At 41.4% G+C, this 14051-nt stretch overlaps 1 protein-coding gene across 2 annotated transcripts in view; it reads right to left on the reverse strand.

Annotated features, from left to right (window-relative positions):
• Positions 1–1038: 1038 nt before the first annotated feature.
• gprc5ba (G protein-coupled receptor, class C, group 5, member Ba) overlaps positions 1039–14051 on the reverse strand; it is a 28562-nt gene continuing 15549 nt past the window's right edge. Inside the window, exons 2-4 of one of the 2 annotated variants that reach the window (XM_077529253.1) lie at positions 6211–7240; positions 4616–4764; positions 1039–1119 (exon numbers count right to left, since the gene is read on the reverse strand). In XM_077529253.1, coding sequence (XP_077385379.1) covers positions 1075–1119; positions 4616–4764; positions 6211–7240 — 1224 coding nt within the window. In that variant the 3' untranslated portion in view covers positions 1039–1074. Of the gene's footprint in view, positions 1120–4615; positions 4765–6210; positions 7243–14051 lie in introns of both variants that reach the window. The other variant, XM_077529260.1, reaches the window with a different exon arrangement.

The following is a 14051-nucleotide window of genomic DNA, read 5'->3' on the forward strand; positions in this document are numbered from 1 at the left end:
GCCTGGGGATGTTTCGGATCCCAAGATGGCCAGACGCTTCAACTAAAGATTTGATATCAAATATAGTAAAGAAAGTGAGACAAGATCATTCTTATTTATGTGGAATGTGCCTCAGCTCACTAGAGGTTGGGAAACACTGGTCTAAACAGCCCATGGTTAATTCATCATAGAAAAAAGTAAACAAGCAATCTTTTTTTTTTTTTTTTTTGTATGTATATATACTGTATATATACACATCACTACTACAGTATGTACACAGCTTCTCAGTGCAAGCCGGTGACAGGATGAAGGAGAAGCAGCGTTGAAATGGAGACTCTGGTGAAACGAGAGTCGTCCTCCAGACGCGAGGCGGAGGAAGAGGAAGATGAGGGCCGCTCCCACTCATTTTCTCTGACCAAAGGAAGGAAGATTCCACACTTGCACTCTCCCTCCTCCTCATTTTCCAAACTCGCACTGCAAATCTGATCTCGGTTGTCTCCACACATCTCGCTCTAAATATAGTGTTGTCTTGCAGAAACTTCCTCGCTCCATTTCCTCCCGTGTGATAAACTTCTCCGGCGTTTGGCCTAGATTTGAAGACGCCGGTCGGGATGCTCGTTTCCTGTGCTTCTGTGCAGTTTTTTTTTTTTTTTTCCGAGTTACTTCTTGTGTCCATGCAAAAAAATGTAAAAGAATGGGCACAAGAGGGTCTGTTATGTGTCATCGTATACAGTTTTGAAAGTGTGGGGGTTGTTGACACTGAGGACTGATGGAGGACAGAGCCAAATGAAGGATGTTCACAGTTTTAAGGATGCTTCATTAACAGTGATGCATTTAAGCCAAAGAAAAAGCCACGTTATTCTTATTTTATTTTATTTTTTTGTACTTTTCCTTCAGTGTGTGCTGGTCACAAAAGGCCTTTTTTGGGATTTGTGTGCTTGAAGACATTTCGCTCTGTCCTCCATGGCCTCCTTTTTACACACAGTATTTGATTGGCACACAGTTTGTACAGAGTGAAAGTGGCATCCGTGTATTTTATTTTTTTTTCTGAAGTACTCTCGCCGCCCCCTCGACGTCTGTACGATCTCCCTCCGCTCACCACAGCTGCCTCCCCGTGTAGGTGGGAGGGGCCGAGGGCACCTGCGGGTTGTGGCACAAAAATCTAATTAAAATGAAGCTGTACAATACGTTTACAAATCAGCCAATTTCTATGCTAATTGGATGTAAAGATGGTGAGAAGTCTGGTATAGGCTTCCACAGTCAAAGTGGCTAAAACATCAAAAATACAAATTCACTTTGCATCAAACCATATTATATAAACACAAATAGTTTACTATATGAAGTTGATTTCTAGTAGTAAAGGTTAATTATCTTAAGCTGTTATGTTGTACCACACATGCGTCGTCACTCTCATGCACACAGTAGGCTCATAAATAGTTATTAGCCACGCCCATCCACACATGCATAATAATCAGTGGGAAAATGTATGAAATAATGGGGGGAAATGACAAAAATGTATACAATAACCCAATTATTGTACATAAATACCATTGCAATACTACAAAATTCGTCATTTTCCACTATAAATGAATGAATATTTTAATTCCTATCTCTAATGCAATACAAAGTTGTGATTTCTTACAGCCAATCGGAGATTTAAAAAAGTTCTGAATATTTAAATAATATATAAATTCTGTATGATTAAGTACAATCTATTACGCAAATCACAAAAATAAAAGGTGTATGTTTTAAAGTTGACTGGAAATTTCCCCCTGCTTTTATTTATTTATTATTATTTTCACAGTAGGATCCCTAATCTCAGAGGAGTCCAGTGGATGCTTAAAGACACTTTTTTTCCCTTCTTCTTCTTTAAAAACAAAAAGGTTTTTGGTTATAATAAGTCTACACACCCCAACTCAAATGTCAGGTTTTTGTGATCATGCAGTATATAAGAAAAGATCAAACGTGTGCACACTGCACACCCTCTTCTCATGGGGACGAGGGCGTTATCAAAATGAACTAATCACATTCAATCTCATATTAAATGGTAGCCAGCACATACCTGCTACTATTTAACACCAAATAAAGCTAAGCTGTTAGCGATAGGAATTGTTTTTCTTTCTTCCTTCCTTATAAACCCGTGAAGGTTTTGTGAAAACTCTAACTTGTATTTGGAGCTGTTTAAGGCCCTGGTTCCATCTGAAGAAAAACAGCCCCAAAGCATGATGCTGCCACCACCATGCTTCATTGTAAGGTATGCTGTTTATATCCACTGTAAGTAGTAAAATAAGTGCCATGTTTAGTATGTGAACGTGTGAGGCGGATTTGTTTGCAGCCTTTCAGCAATGAAAGGCCAGCGACAATACAGTACTAAAAGTAGTGACAAGGGGCTATATTTTAGCCGCTGTTGCCTCTGCGTCTGCGTGGCCCTTGTGTGGTTGCATAGCAGCTAAATGGAAAGCCAGAGCGGCCATTCATCGTGTTTAATGAACGGCAAGACAGATAGCGTTGCGGCTTATTTACGCACTCCCTTCCCCATTCGGCCAGACACAAATCAACGTCAATTGAATGACCATTTGTGTCAAAGCCCATCCATGCATGTGCGTACAAAATGCAGGCCTCTATGGAAAGACATTTGAGCATTTATTCCTTATCTTGATATCCAGCATAGGGTCGATGTACGAGTACTGTATCCTCTTTGTCCTCACTAGTAAGACAATTCAGGACGACGCTGTCTTTCTAGCAATGTTTTTTTTCTGTTCGCAGCTTTGGCATACTAGTAGAACATCTGCATGTTACTAGTGAGGCAAAACTATGCACGAGTTGACATCTGCGCACAGCGTGGAATGTCAGTAGCTGTTTATCAAGTACTATGTCAAATATATGCTCAAACAGTTTTTCATAAATCTGTTTGAGCGTATTCGATATGCAGTTGAAGGTGTATGTAACAGTACCTGCTTCCTCACGAGTAGGGCAAGTACATGTAAGTAGTGTTGTTCCGAGACCGTTTTTTGGCCCCCGATACCAATACCGATACCCAGCTTTGCAGTATCGGCCGATACCGATACCATACCGATACTTACGTTTTTTTTTTCCTCAACATGAAAAAGCTGTCCTGCTATTGGTTCAGAGCATTCAAGGGCCAATAGGATATCTTAGATCGGCATGCAGTGAACATGTCACATATCAGTGAACCTGAAGATGCTGCATCCAAAATCCTATATTAGCGTTGGAATTAATGGTATCGGCATGTTACTTGCGAGTACTCACCTATACCGATACCACTGTTTTAATGCAGTATCGGCACCTCTGCCGATACCAGTATCGGTATCGGAACAACACTATTAGTAAGGCAAAAGTGTGGCATTCTAAAATTCTACTCATTCACTTGCTGCACGAGTAGTACTAGTAGCAAGCAGCAAGGTTATTATAATTAACGAACACTAACAACATAACATTCAACGAAATAAAATGAAAATGCTTTAAAAAAAAAAAAGTAAGTAAAACTAAAATTTATGTTTATAAAGCTAATTATAAATGTCAATTAGCGTTTTCAGGGGTCATTTGAAGTCCATTTCAATAATTGCTGTGCGTCTGCACAGACAAGAGGGAAGGTCAAACAGTCAGTTTATTTTATTACACAATAGTTAGTGACCTTTTTTTTAATTTTTTTTTTTTTTTATTTTGCACTTGACAAATGCGGCATAAACATAAACACTAATACTAACACTAATAAAAACTCAACTAAAATGAATCATTTTTGATTCATCATGAAAAAAAACAACTAAAACTTTCTCTGAAAAACAATTCAAACTAACGGAATAAAAAAAAAAAAAAAAACTAAAGTGAAAACAAAATAAAAACTAACAATAATGGAAAAATCCCAAACTATTATAAATATGGCGCACAGATATCAACTAGTGAGGCACAACTATACTGCCAAAGCTTTCCTACTACTGAGGACAAAGATACTCATGGACAGGACTCAGGACACAGCATACTCAAATCAACTCATACTATTCCATGGACCTTTATCCAGATATCATGGACATCCAATATGTTCTCAAATCAATATCCTTGACATCCCGTTTCGTTCTACTAGGTCAAAAGTGTCTCTAGCTGTGTCAAAAATGTTACTAGTAAGACAGTTGTTCGACAAATGTGCAGTAGTTGTTCTACTAGTGTGCTTCGTTCGCTTACTAGTTACAGCGTACAACGTACAGTGAACTGTCTAGCATATTTGCACTTTGGCATTTGCAGTTTGCCCATTTGAAAGACTTGCTAGTAGTAATAAAATTGTTGTTTGGACACCATCCTTTGGCGTCTTAGCACCAAGGAACTATGGTGAAGTAAGTTGAGGCGCTTCAAAGGCAATTCTTGATGTCCTTCCATGACTTGCGTATTTTCGCTAATCACAACATTCATAACAGGGCTTCACTGTACCGTACATGGACGGTAAGCTGAATATAACCAAATAAATGCTGAAAGGGCTTTCCATGGGCCACGCTGGAACATGCAGACACTCACGGCTGAGACCCTCACTTTTGCCGGAATGGTCCGGAGACGCACACATGGTTTGTGCATGCAGTCCGGTTGGCGGTCGGCGAGGCGAGCGGCGCGGAAGCGGCGTGTGTACCTGCGACTGGGAGGATGTACTCACCGCTCCCCCGTTCAGGATCATGGTCATCTCGGTGGGCTGGTAGACGTTGCTGCGGAAGGGGGCGCTGGGCCTGGCGCCCGTGTTGCTGTTGTGTTGTCCGCCTCCGCCGCCGCCGCTTCTCAGGCCTAGACGGAAACATTAGTCACTCGCTGGCTGTGACTGAGTCATTGGGGATCTTCAGCTGAGAGTGCAGAAATCAATTTGCCACTTTGAAATTTATTGAGATGCCATTAATGAGTTCCATACGAAACTGCCAATGTGGAGTAAACATTTTTTACTTAAATATGTTTTCATGTAATTTTTAAGTACGTACAAACATATTTGTAGGCTAAATGCTCAAAACATAGCATTTTCCCCCCATAATGCTACAGGTTATTGACTTGCGTATGCACATACCCTGCAGCATTATGGGAAAAAACAGAAATCATGCGCTGTAGGCATACTGTAATAACAAATCATAAACATTACAAATAAACAATATCTATGCACTTAATTTATGAACATAGTGGTATAATGTAGGAAATATGCTAAAATATATATATATTTATTTATTTTTTTCTTGTACATCCGCATGTCAATACCCCATGTATTTAAATGTTCAAGTGTATTTAAATATAAACATTTATAAGTATGTTCAAATGTATATTCAAGTATATTTGAATGCATTTAAATTCAAGCATACATATATGTTCAAATGTATTTGCCAGTCAAAAATGTTTACTCGATATTGGCAGTTCCACACTCCCACGTCGTTGTCTGGTGTAGTTCAGAGTGAGCATCTAGATCTACAGCAATTCCTTGTGTTGTGACTATGGTCAGTTTGTATTTATGCCCAGATGGAGAATATTAGAGTTTTTGGGGGGGTTTTCCCCAGAAATGAATAGAGAAAATAGTATGTAGTTCCAGATGACTAATAGTGATTCCAATGTTGACATATAGGGGGCAGTCCATTATTGTACAGTACTCAGCACTTCTCCTGATCCATCAGTGCAACACTGGGCCAACTCCCATTTCCAAGATGGCCGCACCCATGAACGCAAGCTTCACCACCCACAAAAACATACAATGAAGTCAGATTCAGAGATGGATTGAAGACTCAGACAGTAAAACAGTTTATAGTGAATGTTGCTTGTCATCTCTGAAGAAGTATTGATAGATTTGATAGATGCGTGGACTTAAGACCACGATTGCACAAAACTTTTTTTCCGAATCTGTTTCTTTTCTTTGAGGCAACGTAGATGATAGTGATGTAAATACAACCTATGAAAGTGAAGATGACAGCAGTTGAGGACAAACGTGAAAGTAAAACAATGCAGAACAACACAGTGAGCCAAGTCCAAAATGATTATAAAATCTGCAGAAAACCACATTTTTCCAGAATGTAAATCACCAAGCTCAAGATTTTATTGGAGCCATAAAACATGAAATCACTCTCCTATAAAAATCACAAAAGCCACACTCGAGTTCACACCGGCTCATTTGTAAGTTTGGTGTCTTCAGGTATGTACGCGACATGTTTCAATTTGGTTCTACTTGCTCAAATTTCCACTTAAGTTGTGACTGTGCCGTACCTGCGGTGTTCTCGTCGTTGTATCCGTAGCCTTGGTTCTCCACAAACTGCCTGTGAGAAAGCGGGATGTCTTCGTCGAAGCTGGTCTCCCTCATGCGCGTGGAGTTCTGCGACGTGTCGAAGTAGTCAGGCGCGTTGGGCTGCGGCGGCGGCTTCATGCACAGGTGCGCCTCGGGAATGGCGTGGAAGATGAGCAGCAGCCAACCCTGGGCCACCAGCGCCATGGCCAGCGCCGGCTCGTTCCATTCCGGCGACTTCCCCAGCCAGGCGTTGCCGTACAGGTAGAAGCCCACCCAGGCCACCCACAGCAGCAGGGACAGCAGACAGGTGACCAGCAGCCAGATGGCGTTGCAGCGCCACTGCCGCGTCTTGCCGCACAGGGCCAGCGCGGCGGCAGTCAAGGCGGCCAGCAGCAGCGCTAGCACGTAGCTGCAGGCTAGCGAGAAGTCCATGGGGAGGTACTGGCAGGCGGCCCGGCCCTCCCTCAGCACGGTCAGGAGGAGCCACTCGGCGGCGATGATGCCCTGCACGGCGCTCAGACCCAACGCCAGGCCCGTCAGGGCGCACCCGCCCGGGCTGCGGTGCTCCCGGCCCACCCGGCGCAGGCGCACCCCCTGCACCAGCAAGCAGGAGAAGCAAAGGGCGAACAGGAGGCCCCACAGGGCCCGCCGCAGCAGACACAGCGACTCGTCCTGCTCGATCAGGTAGGCGAAGCTCAGGCCGAACAAGCCCACCACGCCCAGGAGCAGCAGCAGGACGGGCCCCACGCCGCTGCGCTTCTCCGCCTCGCCGATGTGGCGCAGGCGGCACAGCAGGACCAAGGCCAGCAGGATGGCCACCAGAGTACCGCCCGCGGCCACGCTCTCCACCGCCACGCCCCACACGGCGTCCAGGTCGCACAGGAGGGTGTAGGGTCGGCCCAGGCCCCAACCGCAGCCCGTGGGCAGCGCCTCCGAGTCCTCGGGGTCTTGGCCCTTGGCCCCGCGGGTGAGCAGCAGCAGGAACAGAGCTGGAAACCAGGGGAACGCCATCTATTTAAAAAGAAAAACGAGAGGTGAGGGAGGGGGACATGTTCAGACAGCCATTGTGCTCATAAACCAGGTGATAAGAGCTGAGGAGAAGCATGGCGACCATCAGAAACAAAGCACAGAGGCAGCTCATGACGGACTGCGGCCTGATTTCCACCCTAAAGAACTTTTATGAACCTTTAAAAGGCCAATACACCACATTCATATCCAAAACAATATATACAAAAAAAAAAAGTCAAATTTAGCTCATTTTTAGCCATGCTAGCATACTATAGCTAACGAAATACAACAACGTTACTTTTATAGTCACAGTCCTGTATATAATTACAGTATATTAGCATATCCCTAAACTTTGTGATTTAAAAAAAAAACAAATTCAAAACAACAAAAATAATTGTAATTTTGTTTTTGGATTGAAAATAAATGATTTTTAGTGGCCATTTTAAAAATATGAAGTTGTAAATGATGTGCTCAATATTACGCAACTTTTAAACGGCATAACACCTTTTTAAGATGATGTCACAGAAATAGTTGTTCAAGGAAGAAACTCTCTTTGCGCTTCTGAAAGAAGTTAGTCATGACAAAATTGACACTCGTGAATCATAACTCTCCAGGAAAAAAAAAAAAAAAAAAGTCAACAATGCTCCAGAACAAAGAAACAGAGTTAAAGTCTCAAATCTCGGAATAGCTCAATAAATAGGCGAGATATTTTCAGCCTTTATTTACAGATTGCTCTCATCAGACACTGCAGCTAGCTAACACCATGAAATCAGAACAATAGTATTAAGAACACTTTTTTTTGTCAGGATGCTAAGTTGTGAATCTGTATCCCACTGAGGGATGAACGTTTGTGACTCTACCGAATAATGGTTTCACATCTGGGTTCGTACAAGCTTGCAGCGTTTCTTAAACACTGTCTTTATGGTACTCTAAATAGTCGTAACGGTCTTTCTTGTTGCACAGAAAGACAATTCCTTGCAACATGAAAGACCGTTAAGACTGTTTAAAGAACCATTAAGACCGTCTTGAGCAGTGGTTCTCAACCGCGGTCGTCAAGTACCTCTATCCAGCCTGTTTTCCAAGTTTCTCTCAACCAACACGTGTTTCAAATCATTCGCTAATCAGCAAGCTCTGCATGAAGCCTGATAACGATCTTCAGGTGTGTGGCTTAAAGAGACATGGAAAACAAGCTGGATAGGGGTACTCAAGGACCAGGTTTGTGAAACAGTGGTCTACAGCAGTGTTTTTCAACGCCGGTCCTCGATTACCCCTATCCAGCTTGTTTTCCATGTCTCCCACAGCCAACACAGGTGTTTCAAACAATCAGCTAATCAGCAAGCTCTGCATGAAGCCTGATAACGATCCTCAGCTGTGTTGGCTGAGAGAGACATGGAAAACAGGCTGGATATGGGTACTCGAAGACCAGATTTGAGAAACACTGGTCTAGAAAACCATTAAGACTTTTTAGAGAACCATGAAAGTCTGTTTAGAGAACATTTAAGAAACAGCTGTGACCTTGTACAAACCCCGATGTGAAGTCAGCATTCGTTAGCCCCTCAGTTTATTGGTGAGTAAATGCCACGTGAAAGTGTAGGTGTAAATGTTCAAGAACATTAGCAGCCATAATTACATAAAAAATACTGCATGGTGATGGGCAGACAACTGTGTTGTCATTTGGTCAATCCCCCCCCCCCCCCCCCCCCCCATTAAAAAAAAAAAACTCGTTCCCATATGGTTCTGTTTGTTCATTTATTTATGTATTTATTTATGTATTTATGTATTTATTTATGTATTTATTTATCTATCTATCTATCTATCTATCTATCTATCTATCTATCTATCTATCTATCTATCTATCTATCTATCTATCTATCTATCTATCCATCTATCTATTCATTCTAAATTATTAACCAGTCTAAAGTATGGAAAGTTGTCCCTTCGACAAATCAATGACACTACATTTTTATTTTATTTTTATTAACACTGAAAACATTAATGGACCTATTCACTAAAGGTTTGCGTCGCCTTTGCACGGCGCTAACCGGTAAAAATGGAGCAATCCGGGAGCACCTAATTCACTAAATACACAGATGGGGAAATCCGTCACTAAGTGTGCTGCCAACCAGATTGCGCCCGGTGCACCGGTGTGATTTGTGCATATGTAAATGAGTTAATTTGCATACATTTGAGGCAAAATATGCCCACCCCAATGCAAATGAGACTCATTAACGCCAGTGCAAATAGCCACACAGAGTTTGCGTGACACAAATAACGTTTTTGGAAAGCATGTATTAACCTGCCGCAACCTCGTTCCCGGGATCATGACAGCAGTGCATGGCATGGTGCACCGCCCTCTCTGGCTGATCACGCAGAGAGAAGAGAGAGAGGGGGACCTTTTCTATGTTGTTGTTTTTGTTTTGTTTTTTTATGACGTAACCCGGTCTGATCAGCATAGACGGGGGGCCGGTGTTGGGGGAGGCATTTTATGATCCTTTTTACGTGCCAGATGCATACTATATGCATACATCAACCTCTGAAAATATAATTCTAATAAATGATCGCACCAATAATTTGTACTTTATGAATGAATGACGTCGTTGTCGTCCTCTCTGCTCTGTACAGCTTAATGGCGCTAAATGGGGAAAATGCTTACTCTTGGTCCAACCCCCTTTTCTGATAATGTCATCTTTCTCGCAACTGTTACTATAACAACCATGTTGTTGGCACAAATCCATTGCCATGTGTGGTAAATCAGGTGCAAATTTGCTCCCAGCTGTCAGAATTTTTGGGTGTGTTTGCGTCGGTATATGATTAGAGCAATATCCTTAGTGAATAGATGGGTAACTGGACGCAGACTGCGGGTGCAGCTGTGGTGCAATATTTCCCGCTCTTAGCGAACGCAGCGCATTCCTAGTGAATCTACTCCTAAGTGTATTTCTCCTGAATAGCTCAATAATACAAATTTTAAATGAATAGCATATTGCTCGGATGGTGGCAATCAAACCTTATGATGTGACTGGTGTCATGTCCCATGCAAACTAAACATTTTTCAAGACCTTTTCATTTGTCAGTTCTGTTCCCTTAATAATAATGATGTTTTTGGGGATGGGTGGGGTGTGTCTAATGCTGGTCCGCTGTAAATTTCAAACTTGGAAACAGCATCCCTGATGTGCAACCACCTGTATATGACATCAACACCCCATTTGAGATCAGCACAGTTTGTCAGTCTAATGGAAGAGACGACTGCATTGTATGTGTCTTGCTGATAAACGAATGAGAATTGGGAGTCAATATCTTGTGGGTCCTGAAAATGCTGTAAAATGTCTGGCAGTGAATAAGTAGCACTTGTTTACCACCAAAAGTAAAAGATGATTATTCATGACGCACCTCCCGAGTGTTCTAATATGCATGCATGGTGCATATTCATGTGTTTACAGCTCTTTCATGTACCCCGCTGGGATTTGCACCCGCCGAAATGTTCTTGGCCCTCCCGGTTTCCCTTCACCTTAGTGCATGTTAGCCCCCATTGCTCGCATCCCCTGCTGAACCAGGGATGAGTCACCAAAACACACACGGAAACAGAAACAGTGGTTTGTGATGTGCTCTCCACCTTCACATTGAAGACGCACTTGAGCTCCTCCAAAAAAGCGTTGTTTTCCTGGCCAGCCCCACCGGTAACTATGGTTACCTCCCCCATCTTGACGGAGACAAGAGAGCGCTCGCTCGGCCGTATTAAGCAGAGTGGACAGCTCCTCCTCTGTCTCATGTTTTCCTTTTTCATTCAGGAGCGCTCTTCTTTTTTGTCAGCTATTAATGAGCAAGCATGAAGAAGAACGCAGCGGAGACCCTCGCAACATGAGGCAAGAAGACCCTCGCCCGGGCCGGCACCCCCACCCTCTGTCACGCTGTCACTCCTCCTCGCACAGATGGTTGCTCTGGCTGCAGGACGCGCACACACAAGCACACAGAAGAGCCAGTGGCAACACACACACAATCACATGCATGCAGTGCAGTCACATGAAAAATCACAAAGTAGACTCTTACATGCAAGCACAAGACGCCGGACATCACACGAATCCTTTTTTTGTGAGTCACAAAATACAACTGAATACAATATCCTGGTTTGTTCACACCCTATTTGTAAGTTTTATTTTTTAATGGGTGCTAATTTCCTTTAGCCTGTCAATATTGTTTCACATTTTATGTTAGCATTGCGCTAAAGGAGTTTAATTTGATGTTATTATATGGTTGTGGTGTTAAAGTAGCAGTTTTTGAAGCTTTATACCATAACATCCACCTATCCATCCATCCATCCATCCATCCATCCATCCATCCATCCATCCATCTTCCTAACTGCATGCTTACTCCTCACAAGGGTAATTACCATAACATTGATGCTAATTTCATTTAGCCTGTCAATGTTGTTTCACGTTTTATGTTAGCATTAAGCTAAAGGACTTTAATTTGATGTAATTATATGGTTGTGGTGTTAAAATAGCAGTTTTTGAAGGTTTATAATTACAATAACTGATGCTAATTTCCTTAAACTATCAATAGCAATTTACATTATATATTAGCATTACGCTAAATGACTTTAATTTGATGTATATAAACACATTATATGGTTTGGATGAACATTTTGGATTTTTTTCCTCAAGAGTCGATAGGTTCAAGGTTAAATTCTTGACCTGCCTCCTGTGTGGAGGCTGTTTGTTTGCCCACTTTCTCACACATGCCAAAGAACATGAACGTTAGCTTCATTACAAATGAATAATGCGAGTCAGTTGCGATTTGCTGGGCACATACAGTGAACAAGCACGATCGAAAATGGATGGCTGGATGATTTCTATAGGAAAATGACGGTCACATAACGTATTGTGTTGAATTGTAATGGAGCTTTAAAAAGATAGCGTATCATCCTGTTTCTCTTTTCTCCATTTTAAAGCCTGCGATTTGTGCTTTCAACAACACGTCTCCTCTGCATCTCCTTTCCAATTACATCCCTCTCCTCTCTTCTCCCCTGCCCTCTCCTCCCTTCCATTTTGGCTTCCCCTCTCCCTGCTCTTTCTTGCCTCCATTCTGTGCGTCTTATGTAACATGGGGGGGAAGGATCCAGCTCCTGCCAGTTGTGCAACTGCTGCCGCACGGCTGCTGTGTTAGGAATCACTCCCTATGCACTATATCGTGCCCTATATAGTGACTTTGCCATTTTGAATGCAGTCTGAATGAGTATTGAGTATGGGTTGTTTATTCTATATATCCGTGTTTGTCACCCTTTGAGCCAAGGCAAATATTTGACATTAGAAACCATCTCAGGGCACGGCACCAAATGAGGACGTTACAAAGAAATGCTTACGACAGTTAAGGTTCAAAATCGGGAGTTGTGTTTTGAGACGTTTATAGAATAAAATAAATGTCATATGCATATAAAAAGTCAAATCTGAGAAACTGATCATTTGTCAGCAGGCTCTTAATTTTTTTTTTCCATTGCTGTCTAAAAATCCCTACACTGTACTGTGTCGTGATTAGTGAGCAGGGAATGAGCGAATGATTCCCAACACAGCCACAGAGAGATAAAAGCAGTAATCCCTTTGATGCTTTATGCATGGTGGTCACATGTTCACTGGCCGCATGCGTTGGTGATGAATAAGTTAATGCAGTCCAATGTGTGTGACCATCATAGCACTTTGGCGATAATTAAGACGATTATTGCCATTTAACGACTTGCCTCTTTTCTCGTTGTGCCACCGTCTGTTTTAGTCAATGTGTGTGCGCACGTGGCACCATATCGATCCAGCTGGTGAGGTGGCCGGGTCATTTTGCAGAGGAATGGCGCTCGTGGATGATGATGATGCCTTGAGACTGCAGCCGAATGCTCAGTGTACTTCTGGAAGCAAGTGGATTTTAGTTTGACATTTTCTTTTTTTTATGTCGTTTTTGTTGTTTTTATGTCATATGTCGTTTTTATGCTAGTTGTTAGCGTGTTTTTGCATATGACAGTTATTGATACCACTAGTGTCAATAAATAACATTTCAATCAACACAATGGCAGATAATTGTGAGCAATGATCTTTCTATCTTATATGCTGATTCACCGATGTGTCAAATGGCCGCAGTGTAGAACTGTAGTACTGGCAAGGAGGACTTATTCAAATGCTCGATTATGAAGAAAATAATATTCAACCTGATTAATTTGGTAATAATTGAAATCATGATTAGGATAATCATTTGTTTTTGGTACAAAACAAGAAAATGTTTAAACGTAAAAAATATTAAGAAGAAAATATTAATCCCAATTAATTTGTTAATAATTTAAATCATGGCTAGGACAATCATTTGTTTTTTGGTACAAAACAAGAAAATGTTTAAACGTAAAAAATATTAAGACAAATAAATTTCTTTGAAACACTATAATTATGCAAGTTTCTTTTGGACCGACCAAGATTTAATAAATTAATTATTTTTAAATAAAAAAAATAAAAAATAAAAATGTGCAAATATATACATTTATGCAACTCAAAATTAGTATTAATATCTCATTTTGTTTACAATTATGCCAATTTTGTATTTGTGGACTATAATAATTGAAATTATAATTGAATTTTGATTAATTCAATTCAATTAATTAATAATAATAAAAGTAATAATAATAATAATAATAATAATAATAATGATACATTCTAATTGAATATCTTTTTTTGCCTTAGGTATCGATGGGTGGTATCGGCGTGCTTGATGATACCCAAATGCTTGAAATAAATCCAGTACCAGGTGTGCTGGTACTCGATCAGTAGTCAGTCTATTTACATTTACT

Source organism: Festucalex cinctus, chromosome 1 (assembly GCF_051991245.1).
Source record: "Festucalex cinctus isolate MCC-2025b chromosome 1, RoL_Fcin_1.0, whole genome shotgun sequence".
In the NCBI taxonomy this organism is placed as follows: domain Eukaryota; kingdom Metazoa; phylum Chordata; class Actinopteri; order Syngnathiformes; family Syngnathidae; genus Festucalex; species Festucalex cinctus.